A 25,745-nucleotide genomic window follows, 5' to 3' on the forward strand; every position below is an offset into this window, starting at 1 on the left:
AATGTTTTTTAAATAAATATATTTATATAAAAATTATTGTGTGGTGTATTAAGTGAAAATTTTAATTACTATGTATCTCATTTAAATATGAATTTAATAGAGCTAACTATTTGAAATTAAAAATACAACAAATAATTATCCTCCATATAAAATAATAATAATAATAATAATAATATTAATAGTATCCACTACCCATTTTAAAATCCGGAATAAAATTTAGCGGACTTTGGATTCTTTTGAGTGAGTAAAGAAAGAAGAGACAAGGCCTGTTAGGGGAACGGTGTCACGTTTGCCTCGAGTAATACTAATTTATGATGGAAGCTTCTCTCAGCTCAGCTAATCAATAAACAAGATGATTGGAATTACAAGCCCTGTCTTTTGACTTGTGTTTTTTATTTTTTATTTTTTTTATCTCTCTATATTAATATCTCGATCAGTGTCCCAAAACCAATTTGCACAAAGTCTATGTTTCGGGGAAAAACTTAAGTAGCCACCATCACCTTTCACCCCCACAGTAGTTCTTGAAACAAACTTTGTTGGTCTGGTTTTCCAATACCCAAAGATCATGGGAAGGGCTCCTTGTTGTGACAAGGCTAATGTGAAGAAAGGACCTTGGTCCCCTGAAGAAGATGCTAAGCTGAAAGAGTATATACAGAAACATGGAACTGGAGGGAACTGGATTGCTCTCCCACAAAAAGCTGGTGAGCTTTTAAGCAACTCTAACTGATCCTATATTATCAACCTCTAAATTAAAAAGTCTTTTCTGTAGCTGTTGTTTTTTTTATCTTGATTTTTTTTTTAGGCCTTAAGAGATGTGGGAAAAGTTGCAGATTGAGATGGCTTAACTATCTCAGGCCTAATATTAAACATGGAGAGTTCTCTGACGATGAAGATAGGATAATCTGCACTCTCTTTGCAAGCATTGGTAGCAGGTATTAATCACCCATTTTTTAGATAAAATTTGCTACTTTTAGATAAAATTTCTCCCATTTTTTTTCCATGCATGCCGTTTTTAGTTTCTCAAGTGTTCTAATGGAACTTAACTCATCATGAGCTGCAACAGGTGGTCAATTATAGCAGCTCAGTTGCCAGGCAGGACTGATAATGATATCAAGAACTACTGGAACACGAAGCTAAAGAAGAAACTATTTGGCATGGTTCCCCAATCTCAAAGGAAACCTCATCAGATTCCCCATGCTAGCTTTTCATCTCTTCTACAATCATCTTCCCCTTCATCCCCATCCCCATCCTCATCATCGCCATTACTCTACAATTGCAGCAACAACACCTACCACACACCAGCTAGATCTTTTTCATGCTTTGAAGCATCATATTCCTCAAGTTTCTCAAACAGCAGTGCTTCTTGTGTAAATGCTGCATCAGTTCTTCAACCGCAGGAGAGTTTTTTGGGTCAAATCCAGCATTATCAACTGCATGATAATGGTGTCCAAATGTTTGGGGGGGAAACTAGTTGTAGTTCTTCTGATGGGAGTTGCAGCAACCAAATCAGCCACAACAAAGAATTAGAGAATAGCAATGGTACATTATATGATGGTGATCATCAACAATTTGGGATGTACAGTTATAATAATTTCTATAGTGAAGCTGCTGATGGAAGCCAGAAGCTGATGATGGCATTAAATGGGGATCATGGTACTGATGGATGGTCTGATCATCATAAGTCATCAAATGGATTGTTGGATGAAACTGAAACAACTTTAGATTATGGGATTGAGGGAATTAAGCAGCTAATAAGTACTAGTAGTTGTAACAGCTTTATTTTTGATGAAAACAAAGAAGATGAAAATCTTTTGTACTATTGATCTGACTTTGACCGTGTAAAATCACATGGATTTGAAGGATAAGGGGGGAGGGAATGGGCTCAAGATTTTACAGATTTAGGTATTTTTTTTTTGGGTGTCTTTTTGGGAAATGATGTAATTTGCTAGTGGCCATAGATTTTGACTGCAATATTCAGAAATAAAACATTAAATTTCATGGAAACTAGGGAGAAGCCATCATATTTTCAAGGACCAAACTTAAAAAGTAAGCAAAACCAGTTCTTTAATCCAAGTTTTAATTTCATTTTTAATGATTATGCATTGATTAACTTTGAAGCTAGTCAATCCCAATGGTTGGGGACTTTGGATCTTTGTGGATATTATCCCTCATGTTCTAAAAATGACTTGATGTTAATCCTTATCTTAGTCTTCTCAAAATGAAGAAAAAGTCTGCCAATTTTATATATTAAATTAATATATCTTTTTGCCTAAAATAAGTTAAAATAGGATGTTACTCGTACTATTATATGACAGGTACACCCCAATTTGTAAATTTAGTGCATGGTGTTTGAAAAAATAATGATTTAAGAAATTTTTCTTTTCTATACTTGGTCTCCGTTGGATGCACTACGACTTGACTTCTTACATGCAGGAGGTTTGGCCTTACCTCACACTTCCTTTACACCCACTTGCATACATCCAACAATCACTGGTATGCGGAAATATAAATTTTAAATTTTAAATTTACATTCTATTTATTACTCATGAATAAACTAATTGAATTTTAATATAATATATATTTGAAAAAATATGATTTTTTACAGTGAGATATGTTACTAATTGTTTAACATCTATTTTGAGTGTCCATGTATTTAATTTAATGTTGAGGAATTGCAACCGGTCGGATAATTATAATTTTAAATTATCCGAATTTGAATTTGCAAAGTTTAAAAATTTGAATTCTTAAATTATCTAAGTATTATTATCTAAATTGAAATAAATATTATTATTCGTCGGATACCGAATCAGTAAAAAATATAAATTTTACATTTTACAATCATATGTCGGATATCCGAATATGCAAAAATTTAAATTTGGATCTGTAAAATAATATAAAATGAAACCAAAAAATTAATTTTAAATAAAATTTAATTATAATTAATAATATATAAATACAAATTAACAAAAGTGATTAAATAATAATCTAAACAAATTAAATATAATAATTTCACAACAATTTAAATATACCTAATAACTTAAACATAAGAATTCCAAACAACATAACAATCAGTAAAATATTCCAAATTTAAAAATTCTCAATTATATGTCGGATATTTGAATCTATAAAAAATTGAATCTAAATCAGTAAAATAATATAAAATCAAACAAAAAAATTAATTTTAAATAAAATTCATTCATAATTAACAATAAATAAAATAGTTGAATAACAATCCAAACAAATTAAACATAATAATATCAAAACAATACAAATATACCTAACACTTTAAGGATAATAATTCCAAAAATAAAATAAAAGTTCCATAACAATTCAAAATAGCTTAATTACTTAGCCATGCTAATTATATACATTATAATCTATTATAAAGTTAGTTACAAGTTTAGGGTTTAAGTACTATTAATCTACCAAAAATAAGACTTACCATTAAAATAAAATGTACATTACAATATCAAAATTGTTTACATATTATTATTAATCTATCTTAATTATATAATGGTAAGTGTATATATTATAATCTATCATAAAGTTAGTTTTATGTTTAGGGTTTAAGCTTACATATCATTAATATAAAATGTACATTATAATAACATAGTTATATATAAGAATCATATCATTAATAACATACCTTAATTATATAATATTAATTGTATATTTTATAATCTACTATAAAATTAACTACACATTTAAGGTTTAGGCTGCATATTACTATTAATAAAATGCATATTATAATATTATAATAATATAATTATTATACAATCATAACTTACTTATATATAACAATTAATATATTATAACTAGTTAACCGCATATGCATACTTTTTTGAAATATAATATGTACTAAATATAATTTATCCAACATTATTAAATAATACTATAATATTAAATAAATATTAATTGAATTTTTAAATTTAGGTATTTTGATAATCCTATCTCATTATTTGGTTGGCTCAAGTGAAGCTAAATGAGATTTTAAAAATAATATGTTAAAAGAGGTTACCTTTTTCTAATAAATAAATTATTATATTTAATTTTATTATTAATTATTACATTTAATTTTAAAAATATTTTATTATGTTTTTATATATCATATATTAATTTTAATTAATATTTAAGACAAGTGTTAATAGTTAAAGATTAATCCATATAAAAGTTATGGATTCAAGTAATTTTGGAAATATTTATACAAAATCAATAAATTCAGATCGAAATCAGCATCCACAATATAAAGAGTAATTTAAATATCGAATCTGAATATTATCCGCAATTTAAAGCTTATTCCTTTTTTTTGTTTTGTCTATTTATAAAATTTAAAATTAAATTTTGAAATTCAAGTACCTACTATACAAATTTAATTATAATAAATTAAGTGCATATATTATTTTAATATAATTATAGAATTGGGTGAAGTAAAAAGCATGGATTTGTTGAATTCAATTATTTCTTTAAAATTTCAAAGTTTTCTTAAAAATTCAAAATTTCAATAATAGATAGGCACTCAACAAAACTACGAATTTTTAAAATAATCATGCATATATGCTATGTTTCTTTTATGTACATCATCATTCCATTTATATTATTTTTAAAATTTAAAATCTGAATTACTGAGTATTAGGCGTAACTAGTCATTGGTAGGGGCGAGCTCTCTAAAATGGAAAATTTTTCATTTAAATTCTTTAAAAATTTTAAAATTTTAAATTAATAAAAGTAAAATTATACTTTAATCCCTTAAAAATGATCAAAATTTAATTTAATCTTTTAAAATTATATTTATATAAACTATTAAAATAATCAAATTATATTTTTAACTATCATAAAAATTATAATTTAATTCTTACCTCTAAAAATATTTTCTAACTTTATCCTTATAAAAATATGTCTGAAAACTCAAAATTTTAAAATCGATATCCCTCATTCCTGAACGGGTAGCTGATCAATTTTACATCCATAAAAAGACATCAACAATTTCATGGAGAATTATAATTGTGGAAATGATTTTGTTCCATCACATTTATCATTTCGTAGTTAGCAAACATGATGTCGAAATTTTTTAAAATTTTAAATTGGTTGATAATCAGCAGCATGACACGTGTGAGGCAGGTTTCAATTATTGATTACTCCCCAATTAATTAGGGTTGGTGCAATATGAAGAGGCCAAATAAAAATTAGTTTGATTTTTGAAAGTGAGAGAAAATGATAAACAAATCCAACATGATCAAATAAAAAGAAATTCAATGTTTCAAATAAAGAGCTTGAATATCATATGATATGATGAGGATAACGATGCCTTAGGGTTTATCAAATTATATTGGCTAATGGGTTTAGTTGTTTATATTTTATTCTTCTCCAAAGCAAAATATATATTACTGAAAAGATGAATCCATTGACCTTTTTCACCTTCTTTTTTTTTTTTTTTTTTTAATTTCTTCTCTCAATTAGGTTTAGATTTAATGGGTTTTGTCAGCCATAGCCATTGTTTATTTCAAGATTAATAATTTGGGTTTTTAAAATATATATGGGGGCCGGGAAGAGTTTGTAGGAATGTTTGTTTTGTAGTGGTGTGTAAAAAAATGTCAAAAGGTGTGGCAATGGCACCTAAATGATCCATGAGGTTTTAATATATCTTGCGCAAAATTTTCGATTCAACAAATAATATATTTTAGGTGATTCATTATTTGCTTTTGTATGTTTGCTAGTGAGCGAGCATCAAACTTCAACCTCTATTTTATTATAAATTAAAGAAAGGATTATTTTATTCCATTCACAAAATTTAATATATAATTAAATTATTTATTTTTGCAATACAGCTTCAAGTTCATTGACTATGCAAAAAATTATCGGTGCAAATGAAAATTATGTTAGATTTAACAGACAACTAATAGAAGCATACAAAATAAGGATGGAACATAGTTTTTATGTACATGTCTCAACTAATAAATTCAATCAATTTTGAATTTTCCACTCCTACTAATAAGTTAATTGATCTCCCTATGACTTATTCATATTAATGATTAAAATTTTTGTAGTCTTTGGGACACTAAAGTTCTCCTCTTGACTCAGGTACTGTAGATATCAAGTTTATTCCTACAAAAATCAAATTAACTAACAGAGAAAGATTTAGTAAAAATATCTATTATCTGATCATCTGATTTACAATAAACCGTTTCTTTAATTTTTTCAGTAATCGTCTTATATGATTTTCTTCTCGGCTAGGGTAGCTTCAAGAGCTACCTCTAATTGTGTCCTAGCCTATAATTACATCTTTAGATCATCTAAATCAAAATTTCACAATTCAAAATCATCACCAGCTAGCTGTTTCAGAAAAGTCATGGGAGTGGCTAATTGCCACCCCCTCCTCCAAGGTCTTGTGTTGTCACTATACTTGTGATTAACACCATTTATCGTTTGGTTAACAGATCTTCTTGCGACCAATAATTCCTTTTCAAACTTTGCATTTTACACTGAAAAGTATAATCATCTCACCAACTAAATTCTTAACACCAACAACAACTACTGATGTCAATTCTTTTGCATATGAAGCTTCTTCAGCCAATTTTTTATTTTGGATACATAACCCACTGTTCTCTTTTGAAAGTTGCCCTTGTTCCAATTTCAGTTTTTCACTCTTGATCTCCTGAGATTGAACCTTTTTCCGTAGCTCATCAACATGTTCTTCAGATATTTCATGTGCAAAAGATGATAGTTTCTCATCAAAGAGAAATGCCAACTGCTACATAAAGCCAAATCTATATGGCATCATTCAAATCATGTGCATACAAATCTGAAAATTATGTTTTGATAGATAAGCGTGAATATATATGGATATATGTGCATGAATATGATGACTGTGGGCAAATATGATAATTTGGTTAATTCTAAAAACTATTATTGTGAGTTCTGACATATCAATGATGGTTGCACTTGAAAATTCGATACTCTAAATTGAACTGCTATCTGTGATTATTTTATGCAATGTTAATTAATGTGTTCTAATATCTGTTGCATTGATTTTATTGTAAATGGACTCACACAGAGCATCAAAGCTCACCCCCTTAAATTTTCGTCCTTTTAAATAACTCACTAGGTTAGGATGCAGGCACGACATCCGGAGGGTCTCATTACAATCTATTTTCCTTTCAATTTATTAAGGTTTAATCTTTAGACTTATTTTATTAATCAAGATTGTGATATTTTTATTTTAAACCATGGCATTGGATTTAGGACTTAGGTGTGCTTAATTCTACATGACATTTAATCTTAATTTTTAGTTAGGTTATTAAATTATTATTAATAATTGAGTATGCATGAATCCAGCTTTTAATAAAAAACATAAGTAAATACTATCTTTTCCATTGTTAGATAATAATAACGTTAAGGAATAATAAGTCGACATCTAAACTAAATTTTCTTTTAAATTAAATCAATGTTTTAAAATAACTATTTAAAATTTTTTGATAATTACGCTAAGTCATTTCGTTGATTGATATAATCTCTAGAATTGAGCCTAACGTCTAGGTCAAATTGGGAGATTATAATATATATAACGACATTTTAGATTTAGATTATTAATTAAAATTTATAATATATTAATACTACTAATTAGTAAGATTTAGATCATATTTTAATAAAATTTACAAATATTATTTTATTTAATAAAAATGATTAATATATTTTATATAAAATTAAAACATTTTATTAGAAGTAGTTTTTTATGAAACGTGATATGCGTTTATATTTTTATTATTTAATAAAATGTTTTTATTCCATATAATTAATATAAATAATCATTGAGTTCATATTTGGTACAATCGATAATGTATTTTTTTATTCCATAAGAAACTTTAAAAATGGTCATGTATCTCTCTTTTTAAAATAGTTATTTTTAAATACTTTACTATACTTTTATAAGATACTTGTTAATTAGAGGTGTTCATGGGTTGGGCCAGGCTAGACTCAACAAAAAATTTAGGCTCGTTTGCTAGGCTTGGGCTTGAAAATGAGCCTAAAATTTTACCCAAGCCCGACCCACCCATATTAACTTTTAATATTATTTTTATATAATTTTTAAAATAAATATAATATATAAAAATAATAAAAACATTAAAATAAATGTTTCTCAACAAATTAAAAATAAATTAAGAAATATATATATACTTAAATAATACTAAATTAAATGTAGCTTAACAAGCAAATGTGAAAATAGTAACAAAATTAACAATAAAACAAAAGTTATACAATATTCAAATAATAGCAACAAAATAATAGTAACATAATTATGAAATGATAGCAAAATAGTAAAAAATAACAAGAAAATAATTATAAAAAAAGGTAAAAAATAGCAGGGTCTTTTTTTTTGTTTTCATATTTGGGCTTATTCGGGTTGGGCCCAGGCAAAAAAAAAACCTTACACAAGACTTGACTCATTTTCTAAACGTGCCTTATTTTTTTTTTGCCTAAACTCATTTTTTAAGCTTATATTTTTACTCAAACCCTCCCACTTTCAAGCGGGCCATGGACAGTCTATTGTTAATCCCTTAATATTGTTTGTGAAATCTAAAAGTTTTACTGATAATGTACCGAATATTTTTCATTACCATTATTAAAAACAATTAAAAATATATATTATTAAAAAAAGAAGAATTTCAAATCATAATTTAAATAATTGTACAATATTAAAATGTATACATGTACAACTTTTAAGAGATTGACATATTGCAGATCTATGCTTTTATTCTCTAATTTTTTTGTTATATCTACAAAATTAACGTAAATTAATTAATGAGATTATTAGTATATTAAATAATAAAGCTATTTTAAGCTATCAAATAAATTATTCATATGTGTCTTTCTTGTAGTAATACCTCTTTATATACTGCATTTTGTGTATGCCTTTTTTTTTTTTGTTATTGTTGTTTGATAATAGAATTAATCTTGATTTAAATAAGAAATAATTAAAAATAATTTTTATTGATTAAATTAAATAGTTTAAATTATAATGAAAGTGTTTTTGTGGATGGATTACTTGAACAGTGTGACTTTAAATAAAGCTAAAAGAATAACTATATCAAGAAAAATTATATAAGTATCTTAAAGATTAAATTTAATTTATTCTAAAAAATATTTTGAGAATTTAGATTAAAGGTTGAATTAATTCATATACTTACACTAATACATTAAAATGATCATATTAACTTCTAATTTTTAATTTAATGTTAAAACATTATTTTCAATATTTTTAGTTTGAATATTTAAAATTAATTTTTAGCATTTTATATTTGAAATATTTTCCTAATATAAAACCAAATAATAATGTTATTCATTAAAAATAATTCAAATTGTATTAAATATAATTAAATTAAAGTTGATGAATCTTGTTCAAAATCAACTTATTTAATTGGGATGAGATTATCATAATATATCCAATTTCATAATAGTTTATTTTTAAGTGAAACATCTATTAATATTAAACCAATTAGTTGTATCATAAAAAATAAATTTAAAACAAATTAAAAAACTTCAACTTCCTAAAAATAATTGAAATAAAATATATTTAAACAAACTAAAAATCCAACTTCCAAAAATTTAAATAAAACTAATTTAAAAATAAATACTATTACTATTATATGAATATGTTTAGGTTTTCTATCTTATTCTTATGCTTTAATCTATTATTCTCGTGATCATATTTTAGCTTAATTTTCTTATTCGATATATCATCCTTGTCATCATCTTCAATCAACATTAGATTACCAATGCAATCCATTACTTTGAAGTTGTAAATTAGTTAAACAATTATAATATTATAATATTAAATAATAAAAATTATTATTGTAAATTAGAGATTTTTAGAAATATAATTATAATCATAATCGTAATTAGAAAAATAACATAAAGTAAAATTAAAAATAATAAGAACATACAATTATATAATGAAACTTTCATAGTTGACAATGAAATGATAGAAGAAAGTGAGTAAAGGATGAGTTTAAAATAAATTTATTATAATATATATGATAAATTAAATAAATGTGTGATGAATAAATATTATAAAATTACCTCATCAATAATTAAAATAATTTTAGACATTATTTTAATATTTCATTATTCTTGAGACACTTCTAACCTATTAACGTCTAACTATCTTTTGGGATGGACCTTTAAATCTAGATGGATAACCTGGATCATAAACAAGTCTAGTTTTAAATATGCATATTAGGTGTGTATGTTTTTATTACTTCGAGCTTTTGAAGCATGGCAAGAGAAGTATGAATTGATTAATTATAATTAGGTATCATTTACGATAAGTTTGCCAGAGATATATATAGACATCGAATGTACAGTTACTTAATTAGGACCATTATCGAGCCAAATAAAGAGTATTACATGGTGCACTCAAGCCCATTATATTTTTTCCTACCTTTTTCCTTTCTCTCTCCCTTACCAATAATTTTTTTATCAACACTTACAGTAATATTTAACACCAATAAAAAAAAAAAAAACAGAGATAAGCAAGACATCCTGAACTTAGAGGCAATAAAAACAACCCAATAGAGGCAATAAAGCAAAATAACATAAAATACGATTATGCCTTAAGCAATTCTTTAGGTTTGCTCTTTCCATTTTAGGCCTCATCACTCTCATTTCACTTTCTTAAATTCAACATTGAGAGAGTTCATCTTTTCAAGTTCACAAATGACAGCACATTACATTTCCTCTAAAATGTCGCCAAAAAGTATCGTTTGAGGAATGCCACTTTATCATTTCTCACTTGATTGGGGTAATTGTTATACCTAACCACCTCACTTAAGATATCGGGTGGATTGCCCCCATATCACATCAAAATTTATTAAAGAACTTTTCTTATCCCATCTAATAAAGTCTCTCATAATTTTATTGTTGACTCTACAGGAGTCAGACTTTCTTTGGACGGACGTTAAGATTGATTCTGATAAGATTAAAAACAACAGTGATGATGAGATTAGTTACTGTAGCAGTGAGATTGAGTATTGTGATGTGTATTTGGATTACACCGCATTGACAACGATGAGACGGAAGTAGAAAATAACCATCAAAAGCATTAAAATAAGTGTATATATAATAAATTAAAAAATAATAAAATATTATTTATATTAATATTAAATGATAGTTAAAAAATATTAAAGTGCTTAAATATGAGAGACATTCGTATAAAATGTATTTGTAGTATAACAAATAGTTAAAAATAGATGTATATTAAATAATAAAATGTACATTAATTTTTACAATAATAAATAAACATTATTGAAATAATATTTTTATTTTATATCAAATGATAATTAAAATTAGCTTTATCATAATAAATTTTTATGCATTTATTAGATTTTCATATAAAAATAAATCTTATATAATAACATAATTAATAATATATTTACTTTCTATAATTATTCAATTTTATTATATATAATATATAATATATTTAAAATTTATAAAGCCCGCTTTCAAAAATATATATATAAACCCAACAACGAACCCTAAATTAAAAGGAAAGAAAAACATATCAAAGTTAAAAGTGGTAACAACATTTACATTGATGTAGAGTTTTTCCACTAACCATTTATTATCCAAAGAGAACACCAGTACAGTGCCTAAGACCCTGCCACTTCCCTTAATATTCCGCAGTAACAGAAATATGAGGAGTTGACTTTTTAAAACCAGATCATTTAACATCAACATTAATAAATGATTACCCGAGACGAAGACCAAATGCCAACAAATGTGCATTTTTGAACCATAAATGCAACCAAACAAAACAAACTTAATAATCCAAAACTGCAAAACCAAGCATCCATTCCTATCTCCTTAAGCAACAAGTCACCCCCACCAATGGCAGTTTCTTCATTCAATCCAAAAACCCAAACCTACACTTCCACCAGGCCCCCTATCAAGCTCCCAACAAGCCCTGACCTCTCACTCACCTCCTTTATATTCCAATCCACTTCCTCCATCCCTCATCACACCGCTCTCCTCAATTCTAATTCAAACGAAACCCTAACCTTTCTCCAACTCAAAGCTCATGTTTCATCTCTTGCTTATGCATTACGCCACCAATTTCACGTTGCTAAACATGATGTCGTCCTTATCTTTGCCCCCAACTCAATACGTTTCCCCATTTCTTTCCTTGCTATCGTCTCTCTTGGTGCCATTGCCACCACTGCCAACCCGTCATTCACCTTCACCGAGATATCCAAACAAGTCAAAGATTCCAATCCCAAGCTTATCATCACAATCCCTCAGCTTTATAGCAAAGTTAGCCAGTTCAATGTTCCATTGGTTTTCTTACAATCATCAAGCTCCCCCAACTTATCATCAGCTATTCCAAAATTCTCTTTTTACTCGGATATTATAAAAAACTACGCTGAACATTTTTTGAATTCGAATAACGATGTACAGCAGAACGATGTGGCGGCATTGATGTACTCATCTGGAACAACCGGAACCAGTAAAGGGGTGATGCTGACACATAAAAATTTCATCGCTTCGACCTAAAATTTCACTGCCGATCAAGACAGGTACATGGAAGGAAGGAGTGTATGTTTGTGTTTCTTGCCAATGTTTCATGGGTTTGGTTCGGTCAATCGGTCTTAACGTTGGCACAATTGAGAAGAGGAAATTTATTGGTATCGAGAAGTACAAGGTCACGCATATGTTCGTTGTGCCTCCGGTTATGGTTTCTTTGGCAAAGCAATGACAGATGATGAACAATAAGTATGATTTATCATCGTTGAAGCAAATTATCTCTAGTGCAGCCCCACTGAGCAGAGATTTGATCGAGACATGTTCCCACATTTTGCCCCATGTTCAAATTTTTCAGGTAATTTTCACAATCATACTCATTAAAACCGTTTAATAGATTTATGACACATATAACATGTTCACATCCTAAAATTTTTAAAAATTCTAAATATGCCTTTCAATTTTTTTTTTAAATTTTCAATTAAGCCCCCCATTTTTTTAAAAAAATTGTCAATAAGCCCCAATTTTTTAAAAATTTTAATTAGATTCCCATTTTTTGAAATTCTTATTAAACCCTCTAAAATTTTTAAAAATTTTAATTAGACCCCAAAATCTAATACTAGGATTTGCCACTAATATTGTTGTTGGAATTAAACCAGATCGACTGGTCAGACCAGTTGATCCAAGAACCGATTGAGGTATTAGTCCGGAGAAAGACATTATACTAGTTTTCTTGAGAACTGATATGGATCGATATAAAAAATATTGAACTAATTAGTTGCATAGGAATTTTTTTAAAATATTGTATATTTTCTTGAATTTTTAATAGTTTATTTAATCGAACTAGACAGCCCAATCGATCATCCAATTCTAAAAACCTTAAACATTCATCCCGTGTGTATATATATAAATTTTAAGTAGCACATTCTGTTTTATTGCCTCTTGAAATCGAATGGAGTAGTGTGAAAGGGAGATATTCATAAATAAGTCCTATAGCTACACACACAGTCCAATTCGCTTCATAAATTGACATTGATATTTCTTTAGCATTTGACAATTTTGTAGTATAGTTTTTGGTTGCATAATAGAATTAAGTGGGTTATTAAATTGTAAAATGAGGCGCCTGAGCTAATCATGATTTTAAATGAAAACATGCATGGTGCAGGCATATGGTATGACAGAAGCTTGCGGGAATATTTCAATGGAGAATCCTAAGGAAGGCCCTCCTTTCTCAGGATCAACCGGAACTCTAATGCCTCTAATTAAATCCAAAATTGTTAGTGTAACAACAACGAACCCCCTTCCTCCAGATCAGATGGGAGAAATATGCTTTCGAGGGCCCACTATTACACTAAGCAAATAAGCTTTACAATGAACCATGGCTCAATCCAGTTGGTTCATACTATTACTTTCTGAGACAAGTTTAACATTCCAACTTTGTTTTTTGAACGAATGGACTAATATTCCAACTTCAGCACATATAGTTATTATATATTGTCTCCTGATCTTTAACCAGATGGGACGCTATAATGGCATCATGAATAATTGTTTGCTACTTTGCTTATAACTTTTGTTACAAGAAATTCAATCATTGTCCTTCTATCCAACATTATTACAGTGGTCAGCTTGCACTTTTTTTCTTCTTCTCACGTTATCCAAATTGAAATAAATATGTTAACTACTTTAATTACAAGACATACATGAATATTTATCGTCCTTTCATCTAACAACATTATAGTTACAAACCATGACAAAGATGTTTGAATAATCTGAAATTGTTAGGATTCTTATATCAACCTAGTGTATTCCTAGTCTTTCGGGACCAACTAATTTGATTTCATTAGTAGAAGGCTGTACCTAAAGAAATCAAACCATCAAATTTTCTTTTCTTCATCAATTTTTTGTATTTATTGAGTGTGTCATAAAAGATGGATGATAATTACGAATTGGTTTTCCTTTAATACATATAAATGAAGGTAATTTGACAACATTATTTGTGGATTTTTATTGTAGGTTATTTTAACAATCCAGAGGCTACAAAAGTAGGTATCGATTAACAAGGGTGGCTGCATACTGGTTGTCGAAACCATCTTTTTCGTTTTAAAAAAAGAAAAACGGAGATTGACTTTAAAAACGAAAATGGAGTCGCCACCAATCTTTTATTTAGGTGTAATCGGATCACCTAGAAATTTGGTTATTTTAGTAAAATATTTATTTTCACTAAAACAACAATTTTGGTCTTACGAAAATATGAGAAAACGGGTTCGGGAGTCGGTTACACATGAGGAAGGATTAGCACCCTCACTACGCCCAAAATTGGTACCAAATCGATTAAATACTGTCCTTATGTCTAAGATTTGAAAATATTTTTTGAAATGTGGTTCCTTCTATAAACATTTGAATAGCCCAAGTTAGTCATCAAAATTCTCTTGTTTCAAAGGAATACAGCATCACATCCAGCACGATAGGACACGATCTTTTATACCCTTTAAAATGTGATAAATTTCGACTTCCAAAAATTTATATGTTGAAAACCGCAAAAGGATGCCCAATTATTTAGTCCAACGAAAAAAATCGAAACCCAGCACAGTAGGGCACGATTCCTCGAATTTCTAGACATCGGACATTGCCTTATTTTAGAATTTAAAGAACATGAGTGAAATTCTAAGGGAATATTCAATTATTTTGAACAAACAGGAAATCGCAACCCAACACGATAGGGCACGATTCTCCGAATTGCCAAACATCGAACATTACCTTTGTTTTGAAGAATTTTTAAAGATGCGGGTGAAATCCCAAAGGAATATTCGGTTGTTTTGAACAAACGAAAAATTGCAACCCATCACGATAGGGCACGATTCCCCGAATTGCCAAACATCGAATATCGCCTTTGTTTTTAAGAAAAATTCTTTAATAAATAATTATGAAACTAGCTTAAAACGCATTAATTTTACTTGAAATAAAACAAAATTAATCTTGAAGATTTGAACCTTATAAAACCACGTTTCGTAAACCAAGTGAAAAATAATGATATGGGATAATATACGTATGCATAAAGTACAACAATGAATGAATGAAGATAATATAATTTATTTAATCAACTAACAAACAATTAAATATACTAGCTTAAAAATATAACCCAATTTCAATCATGCATGAAAAATAATTGATATAGTAACACAAAAGCGAAAATAATGTGCCACAATAACATACATAGCCTAGTACATTACAATCAATACAAAGTATCTAAAATAAAATGATAATAAGAAAGACTATGGTATAAGACAAATTTAAAATAACGATAAACACGCACGTATAATATATGAACTGGTGAATATATTTTTTAAAAAAACTAGAGATATATGTATGTAATTATTTAAATAAGCGTTATAGAATGAATATTTTGAGTCAAATAATATACAAGGAAGACATTTGTTAAAATACATACGATAAAAGAAAATTTAATAGTATATAAAATATAAAAGGATAGCAAGAACGCATAATAAAATATAATTCTAGGAAATACACATAATAGGTTTACAAAACGTATATGCACATAAACTGATTTAAGAATAATTATTTATAAAAATAGCATGAAATTAATAATACATACAAAATTAAATTAACCTATAAATTATATATACACCATTGTACATAAAAGCACTTAAAAAGATACTATATAAAATATTAGGATAATATAATCTAAAGAAGAGTGTCAAAATAATAATTTGCAAACATAAAAACAAAGCTCCTAAAATAACTTTACATATACATAAGAGCATTAAGTAAATTTTAAAACAATAAGTATTTAAAATAGAAAATTCCACGAAATAACATATGTACAAATATACACAAAAACATTTAAATGAGATATCATGCAGAGTGTCATGCAAATAACATGATAAAACAAACTTCAAAACCCTTGTACAAATAAAACCTAATTAAAATAGATTTAAAATGAATGGGGACGATGCACAAATTCTTGAAATTGGACTAAGGACTAACGCATAATGCGCGTAAATGCCAAGGGACTAAAGCTGGAAATAATCCTAGCAATAAAACGCAGGGCTTGAGAGCGGACTAAATTGATGCGATGTCTTAATTCCAGGTGCCATTTAAAAACAAAGAAAGTATGAATAGGGCCAGAATCAGAATCAGCGCGCAAGAGAGGGACCACGCGTGCATATTTCCCAATTTAAGCAAAGGCACGCGGATCCGGCCTGCTAAACAGGTCAACGCGCGGGTCTTGCCTTCTTAAAACGGCGCTATTTTTGACACAGCCCTTAAACCCCCCCATTTTCATTTATTCCTCTTCTGAAACACAACCACTCTTTTAGCCCCCCCTTTTTCAAAACAAAACAGAACCCTTAACCCTTTTCATTAGGGTTTGGTTCAGCATGCAGCCGCCAGACCACCATCAGTCCGATGGCCGACGGCGCGAACCACCAGACTCTGTCGACGGAGATCTGGTAAGTCACTTCTTTCCCTTTCTTTTTTTTTTAAAAAAAAAATCTTCAAATCGTATTTCACTCTTTCAAAAAACCAGGCGAAAATTCAAAGAAAAACGTTCGACCCTCGCTCGAATCTCCTTATTTTCGAGATACTTGGGTGTTCATCGGTGTCGTTACAAATATTTCTTTCTTTTTATGCTACAATCGCAAGAAAATGAAGAGAGAAACAAAAGAATAAACAGATTTGAAAATCACCTCTTGATTTGTGATCTCTACTTTTTTCTATTTCTTTGCTGTATGTGCATGTGTCAAAAAAAAAGGAGAATACATTTCTTTTGGCTTTATAGCCGAAATCTCGAAAAATCAAAATAAAAAATATAATTTCTCTTTTTCGTATTTGCTGTTGTGGTTTGTCTGTTTCTTTGTTGGTACGGAGTATGCGTGGTGTAATCTGAGGTCAGTCTTTGGCGTATAGAGGCGCAAGGCGTGGGCTCTTTGGAGGTCTTGGAGGCTGGGGCTGCTGCGAGTTGGGGTTTGGCTGCTAGGGTTTCTGAAACCTTGACATTTTGGGCTTTTCGGGCCTGTTCTTGCAGTTGGGCCACGAGTTTTTGTAATTGGACTGTAAACTGGACTGTTATAATTTGAATTTTTGGACTTGTATTTGGGTTAGATTTAATTTAGGTTTGGGCTTGTAATGGGTATCGGGTCTAGGTTTATTTGAGCTATTGTAATAGTTTTGTACTTTGGACTATTAATTGGGTTTAATTTTTATTTATTTTGTATTTTGGTGGACTCGGGCAAATTGGCTCATTTACACTGGTGATCTAGGTTATTTCGATAAACAAGGACAATTATTTGTTATAGATTGAATAAAGGAGCTTATCAAATGTTATGGTTTACAGGTGAAGTTTTCAAACATCTTTAGTTTTATTTTTTTTCTTTTTCAATAAAATATCTGGATGACTTAGAAAAAAATGTATTTATAAGTGAGAAAATAAAATAAAATAAAATAAAGAATACACAAATTTAACGTGGAAACCCTTTCGGGAAAAAACCATGGGCAGAAGAGAAGAAAATTCACTATGTTGAATTCGAAGGATTACAAGAGGAATGACTATGTCTATTTATAGGCTTGTAAAGCCATATTCTAGTAAGACTGAAACACCTTATTCTAATCAATATAAAATAGATGGAGTTTAATAAGATTTAAAAAACCTTATTCTAAAATAAAATAAAATAAAAGAAGTGTAGTTCTATATGGATTTTACTTTTATTTTATTTTACCACTATATTTTATTTAAATAAGGATTTGGGTCATTTAATTCTAACAATCTCCACATTGACATGAATTCTCAATGAACAAGTTTTTCATCGCGAACTCCCAACCAACAAGTTGTCCACTTCTTCCATAAAACGCCTTAAGGGTTTAACTTCAACAATGGGCACCAACCAAGTCTAAGCAATGCTCAAACTTGGTTATAGGAATGACTTAGACATAATATATGCAAGATTTTCATGAGTACTAATTTTGCTCACAACAATATCACCACGAGCAATAATATCACGAACAAAATGATACCGAACATCAATGTGTTTTGTTCTCTCATGAAACATTTGATCTTTTGTAAGGAATATTGCACTCTAACTGTCACAAAATATTGTACTGATTTGAATGTCTTCATTGAGTTCACAAAAGAGTCATTTCAATTGGATAACTTCTTTTCCAGCCTCAGTAATTGCCATGTACTCAGCTTCAGTGGTAGATAAAGCGACTGTAATTTGCAAAGTGGCTTTCCAACTAATTGCACAACCTTTGATTGTAAAGACATAACCTGTGAGAAATTTTCTTCTATCAAGGTCTCTAGCAAAATCAGCATCAACATACCCAATAACTCCATCTCTAGTTCTTCCAAACTATAAACAGACATCAGTAGCACCTCTTAAGTATCTTAAAATCCATTGAGCTGCTTTCCAGTGTTCTTTACCGGCATTCGCCACGTATCTGCTAACTGCACTGACTGCATATGATAAATCTGGACGTGACTTAGACATCATATCCGTAGGATTTTCATGAGTACTAATTTTACTCACAACAATATCACCACGAGCAATAATATCACGAACAAAATGATACTGAACATCAATGTGTTTTGTTCTATCATGAAACATTTGATCTTTTGTAAGGAATATTGCACTCTAACTGTCACAAAATACTGTACTGATTTGAATGTCTTCACTGAGTTCACAAAAGAGTCCTTTCAATCGGATAAATTCTTTACAAGCCTCAGTAATTGCCATGTACTCAGCTTCAGTGGTAGACAAAGCGACTGTAATTTGCAAAGTGGCTTTCCAACTGATTGCACAACCTCCGATTGTAAAGACATAACCTGTGAGAGATCTTCTTCTATCAAGGTCTCCAGCAAAATCAGCATCAACATACCCAATGGCCCAATCTCTAGTTCTTCCAAACTGTAAGCAGACATCAGTAGCACCTCGTAAGTATCTTAAAATCCATGAATTGCTTTCTAGTATTCTTTACCGGGATTCGCCATGTATCTGCTAACTACACTAACTGCATATGATAAATCTGGACGTGAACAAACCATAGCATACATGAGAGATCCCACTACACTAGAGTATGGAACATGTGACATGCATTCAATCTCATCATCTGATTGTGGAGACAAAGTTGATGAAAGTCTGAAATGGGCTGCTAAAGGAGTACTAACAGGATTAACACTCTGCATATTGAACCTGCGAAGAATTTTCTCAATATACCCCTTCTGACTTAGGTACAATTTACTTACTTTTCTATCTCTGAGAATTTCCATACCAAGTATCTTCTTTGTTGGTCCCAAATATTTCATCTCAAATTCTTCACTTAGTTGGGCTTTGACCTTTCTTATCTTTTATTTATCTTTTGCTGCTATCAACATATCATCAACATAAAGAAGTAGATATACGAAAGAACCATCACTGTTTTTCTTAAAGTAAATACAACTGTCAAAACTACTTCTTTTGAAATCATGAGAAGTCATAAAGGAATCAAACCTCTTGTACTATTATCTTGGTGACTGTTTCAAACCGTAAAGGGAATTTTTTAGCAAGCAAACATAATCCTCTTTTTCTGAGACTGTAAAACCCTCTGGTTGTAGCATATAAATGTCTTCATCAAGTTCTCCATGCAAAAATACAGTTTTTACATCTAACTGCTCAAGCTCCAAATCATGCGTGGCCACAATACCAAGAAAATCTCGAATCGAACTATGCTTCACAACTGGGAGAACACATCTGTGAAGTCCACTCTTGGAATTTGTCTGTAACCCTTTGCAACAAGCCTTGTTTTATATCTGGGTTCTTCAACTCTTGGAGTCCTTTCTTTTTTTTTAAACACCTATTTACAACGAACAACCTTTTTACCTTTAGGAAGTTTCACAAGATCCCATGTTCTATTTTTGTGGAGTGATTACTCCTCTTACATAGAAAACATCCACTTTTTTGAATCTTTACAGCTAACTGCCTCAAAATAATTAGATGGCTTTCGGTTTGCATCTATATCTTTAGCCACATTTAAAGCATAAGCAATTAGATCAGCCTTGGCATACTTTTTTTGAGGTTTAATTTCTCTTCTAGTTCTATTTTTGGCAATAGAGTATTATGGTAAAGAAGCAACTCTATTCTTAATTTTTGTACTGGCTTGAGGAGCCGACTCTGTATTAATCTGATGCTTCACCTACTTTTGATTTTCTTTATTGGAAGAGTCTTTAAGAGATAAGTTAGGTAGTATAGCAGTTTCATCCAAAACGACATCTCTGCTAATCACAACTTTTCTATTTTCAAGACACCATAACTTATACCCTTTTACACCGTCTTTATAACCAAGAAAAACACATTTAATGGATCTCGGTTCCAATTTTCCATTATCAACATGAGCATACGCAGGATACCCAAAGATCTTTAAGTTAGAATAATTAGCAAGATTACCAGACCATGCCTCTTGTGGAGTCTTTTTCTCAATGGCAACTAATGGAGATCGGTTGATTAAAAAATATGTAGTAGAGGTTGTTTCTTCCCAAAACGACTTCGGTAAGTTGGCATTTGACAACATACATCGAACCTTCTCCTTGATCGTTTTATTCATTCATTCTGCAATGCCGTTTTGCTGTGTAGTATGACGAACTGTCAAGTGTCTCACGATCCCTTCTGACCTGCATAGTCTATTAAACTCATCAGAATAGAACTCTAATTCATTGTCTGTGCAGAGGTATTTTATTTTTTTCCCATCTGTTTTTCAATCATAATTTTCCAAGACTTAAATGCGAAAAACACATCACTTTTCTACTTCAGGAAGAACGCCCAAACTTTTCTGGAAAAATCATCAATAAAAGTTAGCATATAATTAGCTCCACCTCTCGAAGGCACTCTGGATGGCCCCCATAGATCAGAATGAATAACGTTCCCTTCGTGTTATGGATTCCTCTAATAACAATGGCAATTGCATCACCGATGTGATGAGAACCTCAGAAACATATAACTTGGTAGTCTTTCTCTGCCCTTTCATCACAACAAGGGAACTTTTGGAAATCTTTAAAACTCCACTTTTAGTTGTGTATCTATACCCTTTTGAATCAAGAGTACTCAACGAAATTAAATTTCTCTTCAATTCTAGAACATTTCGTACGTCACTAAGTGTTCTAACAACTCTATCAACATCTGAACTTTAATTGTTCCAACACCTGCGATTTTACATGAAGCATTATTTTCCATCAAAACAACACCTTTAGACACTATTTCGTAAGTTGTAAATCAATACCGATTAAGACTCATGTGGAAGGTGCAACCTGAATCAAGTATCCACTCATCGCTTATTTTAGAATTGTTGACAGAAGCAACTAGAAGTTCACCATCGCTGTAGTCTTCTACAACATCAGCCTTACCGAAATTTTCTGGTTGTTTTCCCTTTTGATTCGCAACCTCCCTTTTAATCTTGTTCTGTAGCTTATAGCACTCAGATTTAATGTGTCCTTTCTTTTTGCAGAAGTTACAAGTTTTACCTTTATTTGAATACTTAGATTTAACGCGAGGATTCCGTTCCTGTTTCCTTCCACGATCATCATTAGCATTCCGATCTTGTCTCCCACGAACAATGAAACCCTCTCCCTGAGAGTTGATTTTAATCACAAGATGCTTCATCTTATCATACGAGGTCAAAAAATTATAAACCTTATCAACTGTGAGAGACTCGCGGCTATATAAAATCGTGTCTCTAAAGGTTGAATAAGACAGGGACAACGAAAAAAGTAGAATCAACCCTAGATTTTCCTTATTATACTGAACCTTCATAGCCTCCAAGTTTGAGAGAATTTCTTTAAACACTGTTAAGTGTTCGTGTACAGACCCACCTTCCTCCAAATGATGAGCATAAAGATGCTGCTTCATATGCATCTTGCTTGTTAGAGTTTTCGACATACATATTTGTTCCAGCCTCTTCCATAATGCAACGGTGGTCTTCTCCTTCATCACATCCTACAAAATTTTGTTGGACAAATGCAGATGTAATTGTGTTAACGCCTTTCGATCCTAACGCTTCTTCTCTTCATCTGTTAATGTCGAAGGCATCTTATCAATCTCTAGCAGGGCATCCTCTAGATCCATCTGTGCAAGAACTACTTGCATTTTAATCTGCCACAACACAAATCTAGTGTTGCGATCTAACAGCGGAATTTCATACTTCAAAGACGCCATTACCGTGATCAAGATGAACTACCTAGAAACTCTGATACTAATTTGAAAAAATAAAATAAAATAAAATAAAGAACACACAGATTTTACGTGAAAACCCTTTCGGGAAAAAACCAAGGAAGAGGAGAAGAAAATTTACTATGTTAAATTCGAATAATTACCAGAGGAATAGACTATGTCTATTTATAGGCTTGTAAAACAATATTCTAGTAAGACTGAAATACCTTATTCTAATCAATATAAAATAGATGAAGTTTAATAAGGTTTAAAAAACCTTATTCTAAAATAAAATAAAAGAAGTGTAGTTCTATATGGATTTTACTTTTATTTTATTTTACCACTGTCTTTTATTTAAATAAGGATTCGGGTCATTTAATTCTAACAATAAGGATTATTAAGAAAAACACATTTATAAAGTTATTTATTAGGTGGCACCGGCAGAACTAGAAGGGTTGCTTCTTTCTCATCCTGACATTGTTGATGCTGTTGTTATTCTGTAAGTATAGTTTGATTTCGTGCTTCTTTTTTATATTTTTTGTAAGGGTTAAATCATTATTGAGAGTAAATTTTTCAATTACTTTCATATTGGGATTTGAAATTTTTTTAATCTAAGCTAATCCTTAAAACTTGACAATTGTTCCTAAATTAGGGCCTGAACTAGGCAATTTTTTTTTCAAATTAGGGCCTGGACCTTTTTTTTTTATCCAAGTTACTCCTTAAACTTGTCAACTATTCTCACAGTAAGGTATGAACTTTAGGATCTTTAAGAAAAGATCAAGGACTAACTTGGATAAAAAATTTAGACCTTAATGTGGGAACAATTATTAAGTTTAAAGAGCAACTTGGATAAAATAAAGTCCAAGCCCTAATGTGGGAACAATTATCAAGTTTAGAGATTAACTTGGAACAAAAAAAATTTCAGACTGCACTATGGGAGCAGCTGCCAAATTCAGGCCCCAAATAGCGAGTAATGCATTATCAATTAAACTTTTATTTTATTTCTTCTAATTATTTAGATTCCCTAATATTAAAGCTGGAGAATTCCAATTGCATATGTTGTTAGAGCATTAAACAACTCACTAACAAAAAAAGATGTTCAACTCACTAACAAAAAAAGATGTTCAACTTTTCGTAAAAAGTAAGGTATGAAATTGATTTTGTTTTCTCTCTCTTTAAGTTTCAAATTATTTTGCTAGGCTTGTAATAAGATTATTTATTACAATCTATCTTATCTTAATTTGTTCATAGGTTGCACATTATAAAAGATTGCGAAGTGTCACTTTCTTAAAAAGTATCCCAAGATTAGTGTCCGGAAAGATTTTGAGAAGAGAACTCATTGCAAAAGTTGGATCCAAGATATAAATTTCTCAATTCTTAATTGCCAATATTTTTAATAAAATTCCTGGTTACACAAATAGCTCCAAAGCCATTAGCGTGATTGCCCAAAGATCACAAAACAAATCTGTAATATTACCTCATACAAGGTACTCAAAAAGATTGAGTGTGATGATTGTATTCATACCAATGCAAAACATTGTTCGGTTCCGTTTTATATTTATTCTATAATTCTACAATGGTTTAATGATTTGGTTCTTTGAATGGGTGATTCAATGGAATTAGAGTTTAGCCTTTATTCCCTCACTTCGTGTAATAGAGATTCAATGATAGAGGCTATTCAGACCTTTTGCTATATTACGTCCAACAACAATGACAAAAATCAACTCTTTTCAATCTTTTCAATTACAAACCAGCATCTACTTAACCATTAAATCATCTGTTCTGCAAGCAAATTTCAAAAAAGAGAAATTCTCTCATACGATTATGTTAGCTATAAAGGTGTTGAGATGAAAGAGAAGAGCAAGTGAAAAATATCAAAAACCTAAGACATTTACACTGCGTTTAGTTCGTTGTAATGGAATGAAACTGTAATGAAATAAGAGTTGAAATCAATAATTCAACTGTTTGGTTGAATGGAATGATGTTGTAATAGTATAAGGAAAAAAATCTAAAATGATCAGAGTACTCTTAGCAAAAGTTTTTTAAGTAGTAGATTATGTTATTGTTATTCAATTATAATAGAGTTATTATTAAAAATAATTTAATAATAAATAATAAATAATTTAATAAAATAAAAATATATAATTTAATAATATTTTTAATATAATTATTTTTATATTAATTTATATTAAAATATGATTAAGTTATTTTTATTAAATTATATTTTAAAATTAAATATTTTATATTAAATTATATTAAAATATTTTAAATATTTTATTTTATATTTTCTAAGTCCAAGTTTTAAAGGACTAATCTGGAAATTAATTAATTTTTTTGTTATTCAATGTTGTATGGAACAACCATTCTTTGATAATATCAACGAATAGCTGTTACGGGAAAACAAGTAATAGGGAAGTAATAACTATTCCATTGAATAAGTACTACGTTCAACTAAATAAATGAATGGTTTACCATTCACTAAAAGGAGAGAATGCTATTCCATTCCCCTCAACGATATATGGTGTTAAGATGGTGACAAGCAGTGAAAAGAAGGTTGAAGTAGTGAATTGTTTTTGTAGATCTACACTTATGGTGTAGTTTAAAAGAGGAGGAAGAAAAAGAAACAACCATTTAAAAACATAGTTAAAAAACTATCATAAATATGGAATTTTGCTGGGACCTTAACTTAATTGACAAATTTGATTTGTAATTTTTAAATATCAAAATCATTTTAGTTTTAATATTTTTTTGATATGATATCACAAATTTAAATTTTAGATTTTGTTTTGAACTTAAGTTAATAATAGTTTAATGGTGAGAAATGGAATGGGAAATTTTGATTTGATTTGGGCCCATTTTTAATCATTTTGGATTGTTTTATCAAATTTTGGGCTTTGGCCCATTTATTTTGAAATTTATGAATGTTCTAAATTTATACCTATATACTTATATATATAATTCCAAAAAATAAAAATTACAAAATTAACCAAAAAACCAAAAAAAAAATACAAAAAGCCCTTAGGTTTTCTAAAATTTATAGTTTGA

The 25,745-nt window shown here is 29.5% G+C and overlaps 1 protein-coding gene and 1 pseudogene across 2 annotated transcripts; both read left to right on the plus strand.

The window, feature by feature from the left end:
• The first annotated feature begins 216 nt into the window (after positions 1–216).
• On the plus strand, positions 217–2,004 carry LOC108452401 (transcription factor RAX2-like). Its single transcript, XM_017750182.2, has 3 exons — positions 217–701; positions 803–932; positions 1,064–2,004. Exons 1-3 carry the CDS (start codon positions 566–568, stop codon positions 1,821–1,823), a joined length of 1,026 nt encoding a protein of 341 aa, XP_017605671.1. The 5' UTR covers positions 217–565; the 3' UTR covers positions 1,824–2,004.
• A 9,876-nt stretch (positions 2,005–11,880) lies between these two features.
• Positions 11,881–24,065, plus strand: LOC108451691 (probable CoA ligase CCL10; annotated as a pseudogene). Its single transcript, XR_008270636.1, has 7 exons — positions 11,881–12,868; positions 13,676–13,865; positions 14,524–14,580; positions 17,775–17,863; positions 23,132–23,199; positions 23,720–23,846; positions 23,952–24,065. The product of XR_008270636.1 is annotated as a probable CoA ligase CCL10 (transcript).
• Positions 24,066–25,745: the final 1,680 nt, after the last annotated feature.

The sequence above is a fragment of the Gossypium arboreum genome, chromosome 9, assembly GCF_025698485.1.
Source record: "Gossypium arboreum isolate Shixiya-1 chromosome 9, ASM2569848v2, whole genome shotgun sequence".
Taxonomy (NCBI): Eukaryota; Viridiplantae; Streptophyta; class Magnoliopsida; order Malvales; family Malvaceae; genus Gossypium; species Gossypium arboreum.

Excerpts from the sequence above, each read along its gene's own strand:
- LOC108452401 (XM_017750182.2), top strand. The coding sequence starts at position 566 with ATGGGAAGGGCTCCTTGTTGTGACAAGGCTAATGTGAAGAAAGGACCT. Across the intron at positions 702-802 it reads TGCTCTCCCACAAAAAGCTG|GCCTTAAGAGATGTGGGAAA; the intron begins GTGAGCTTTTAA and ends TTTTTTTTTTAG. Across the intron at positions 933-1,063 it reads TTTGCAAGCATTGGTAGCAG|GTGGTCAATTATAGCAGCTC; the intron begins GTATTAATCACC and ends GAGCTGCAACAG.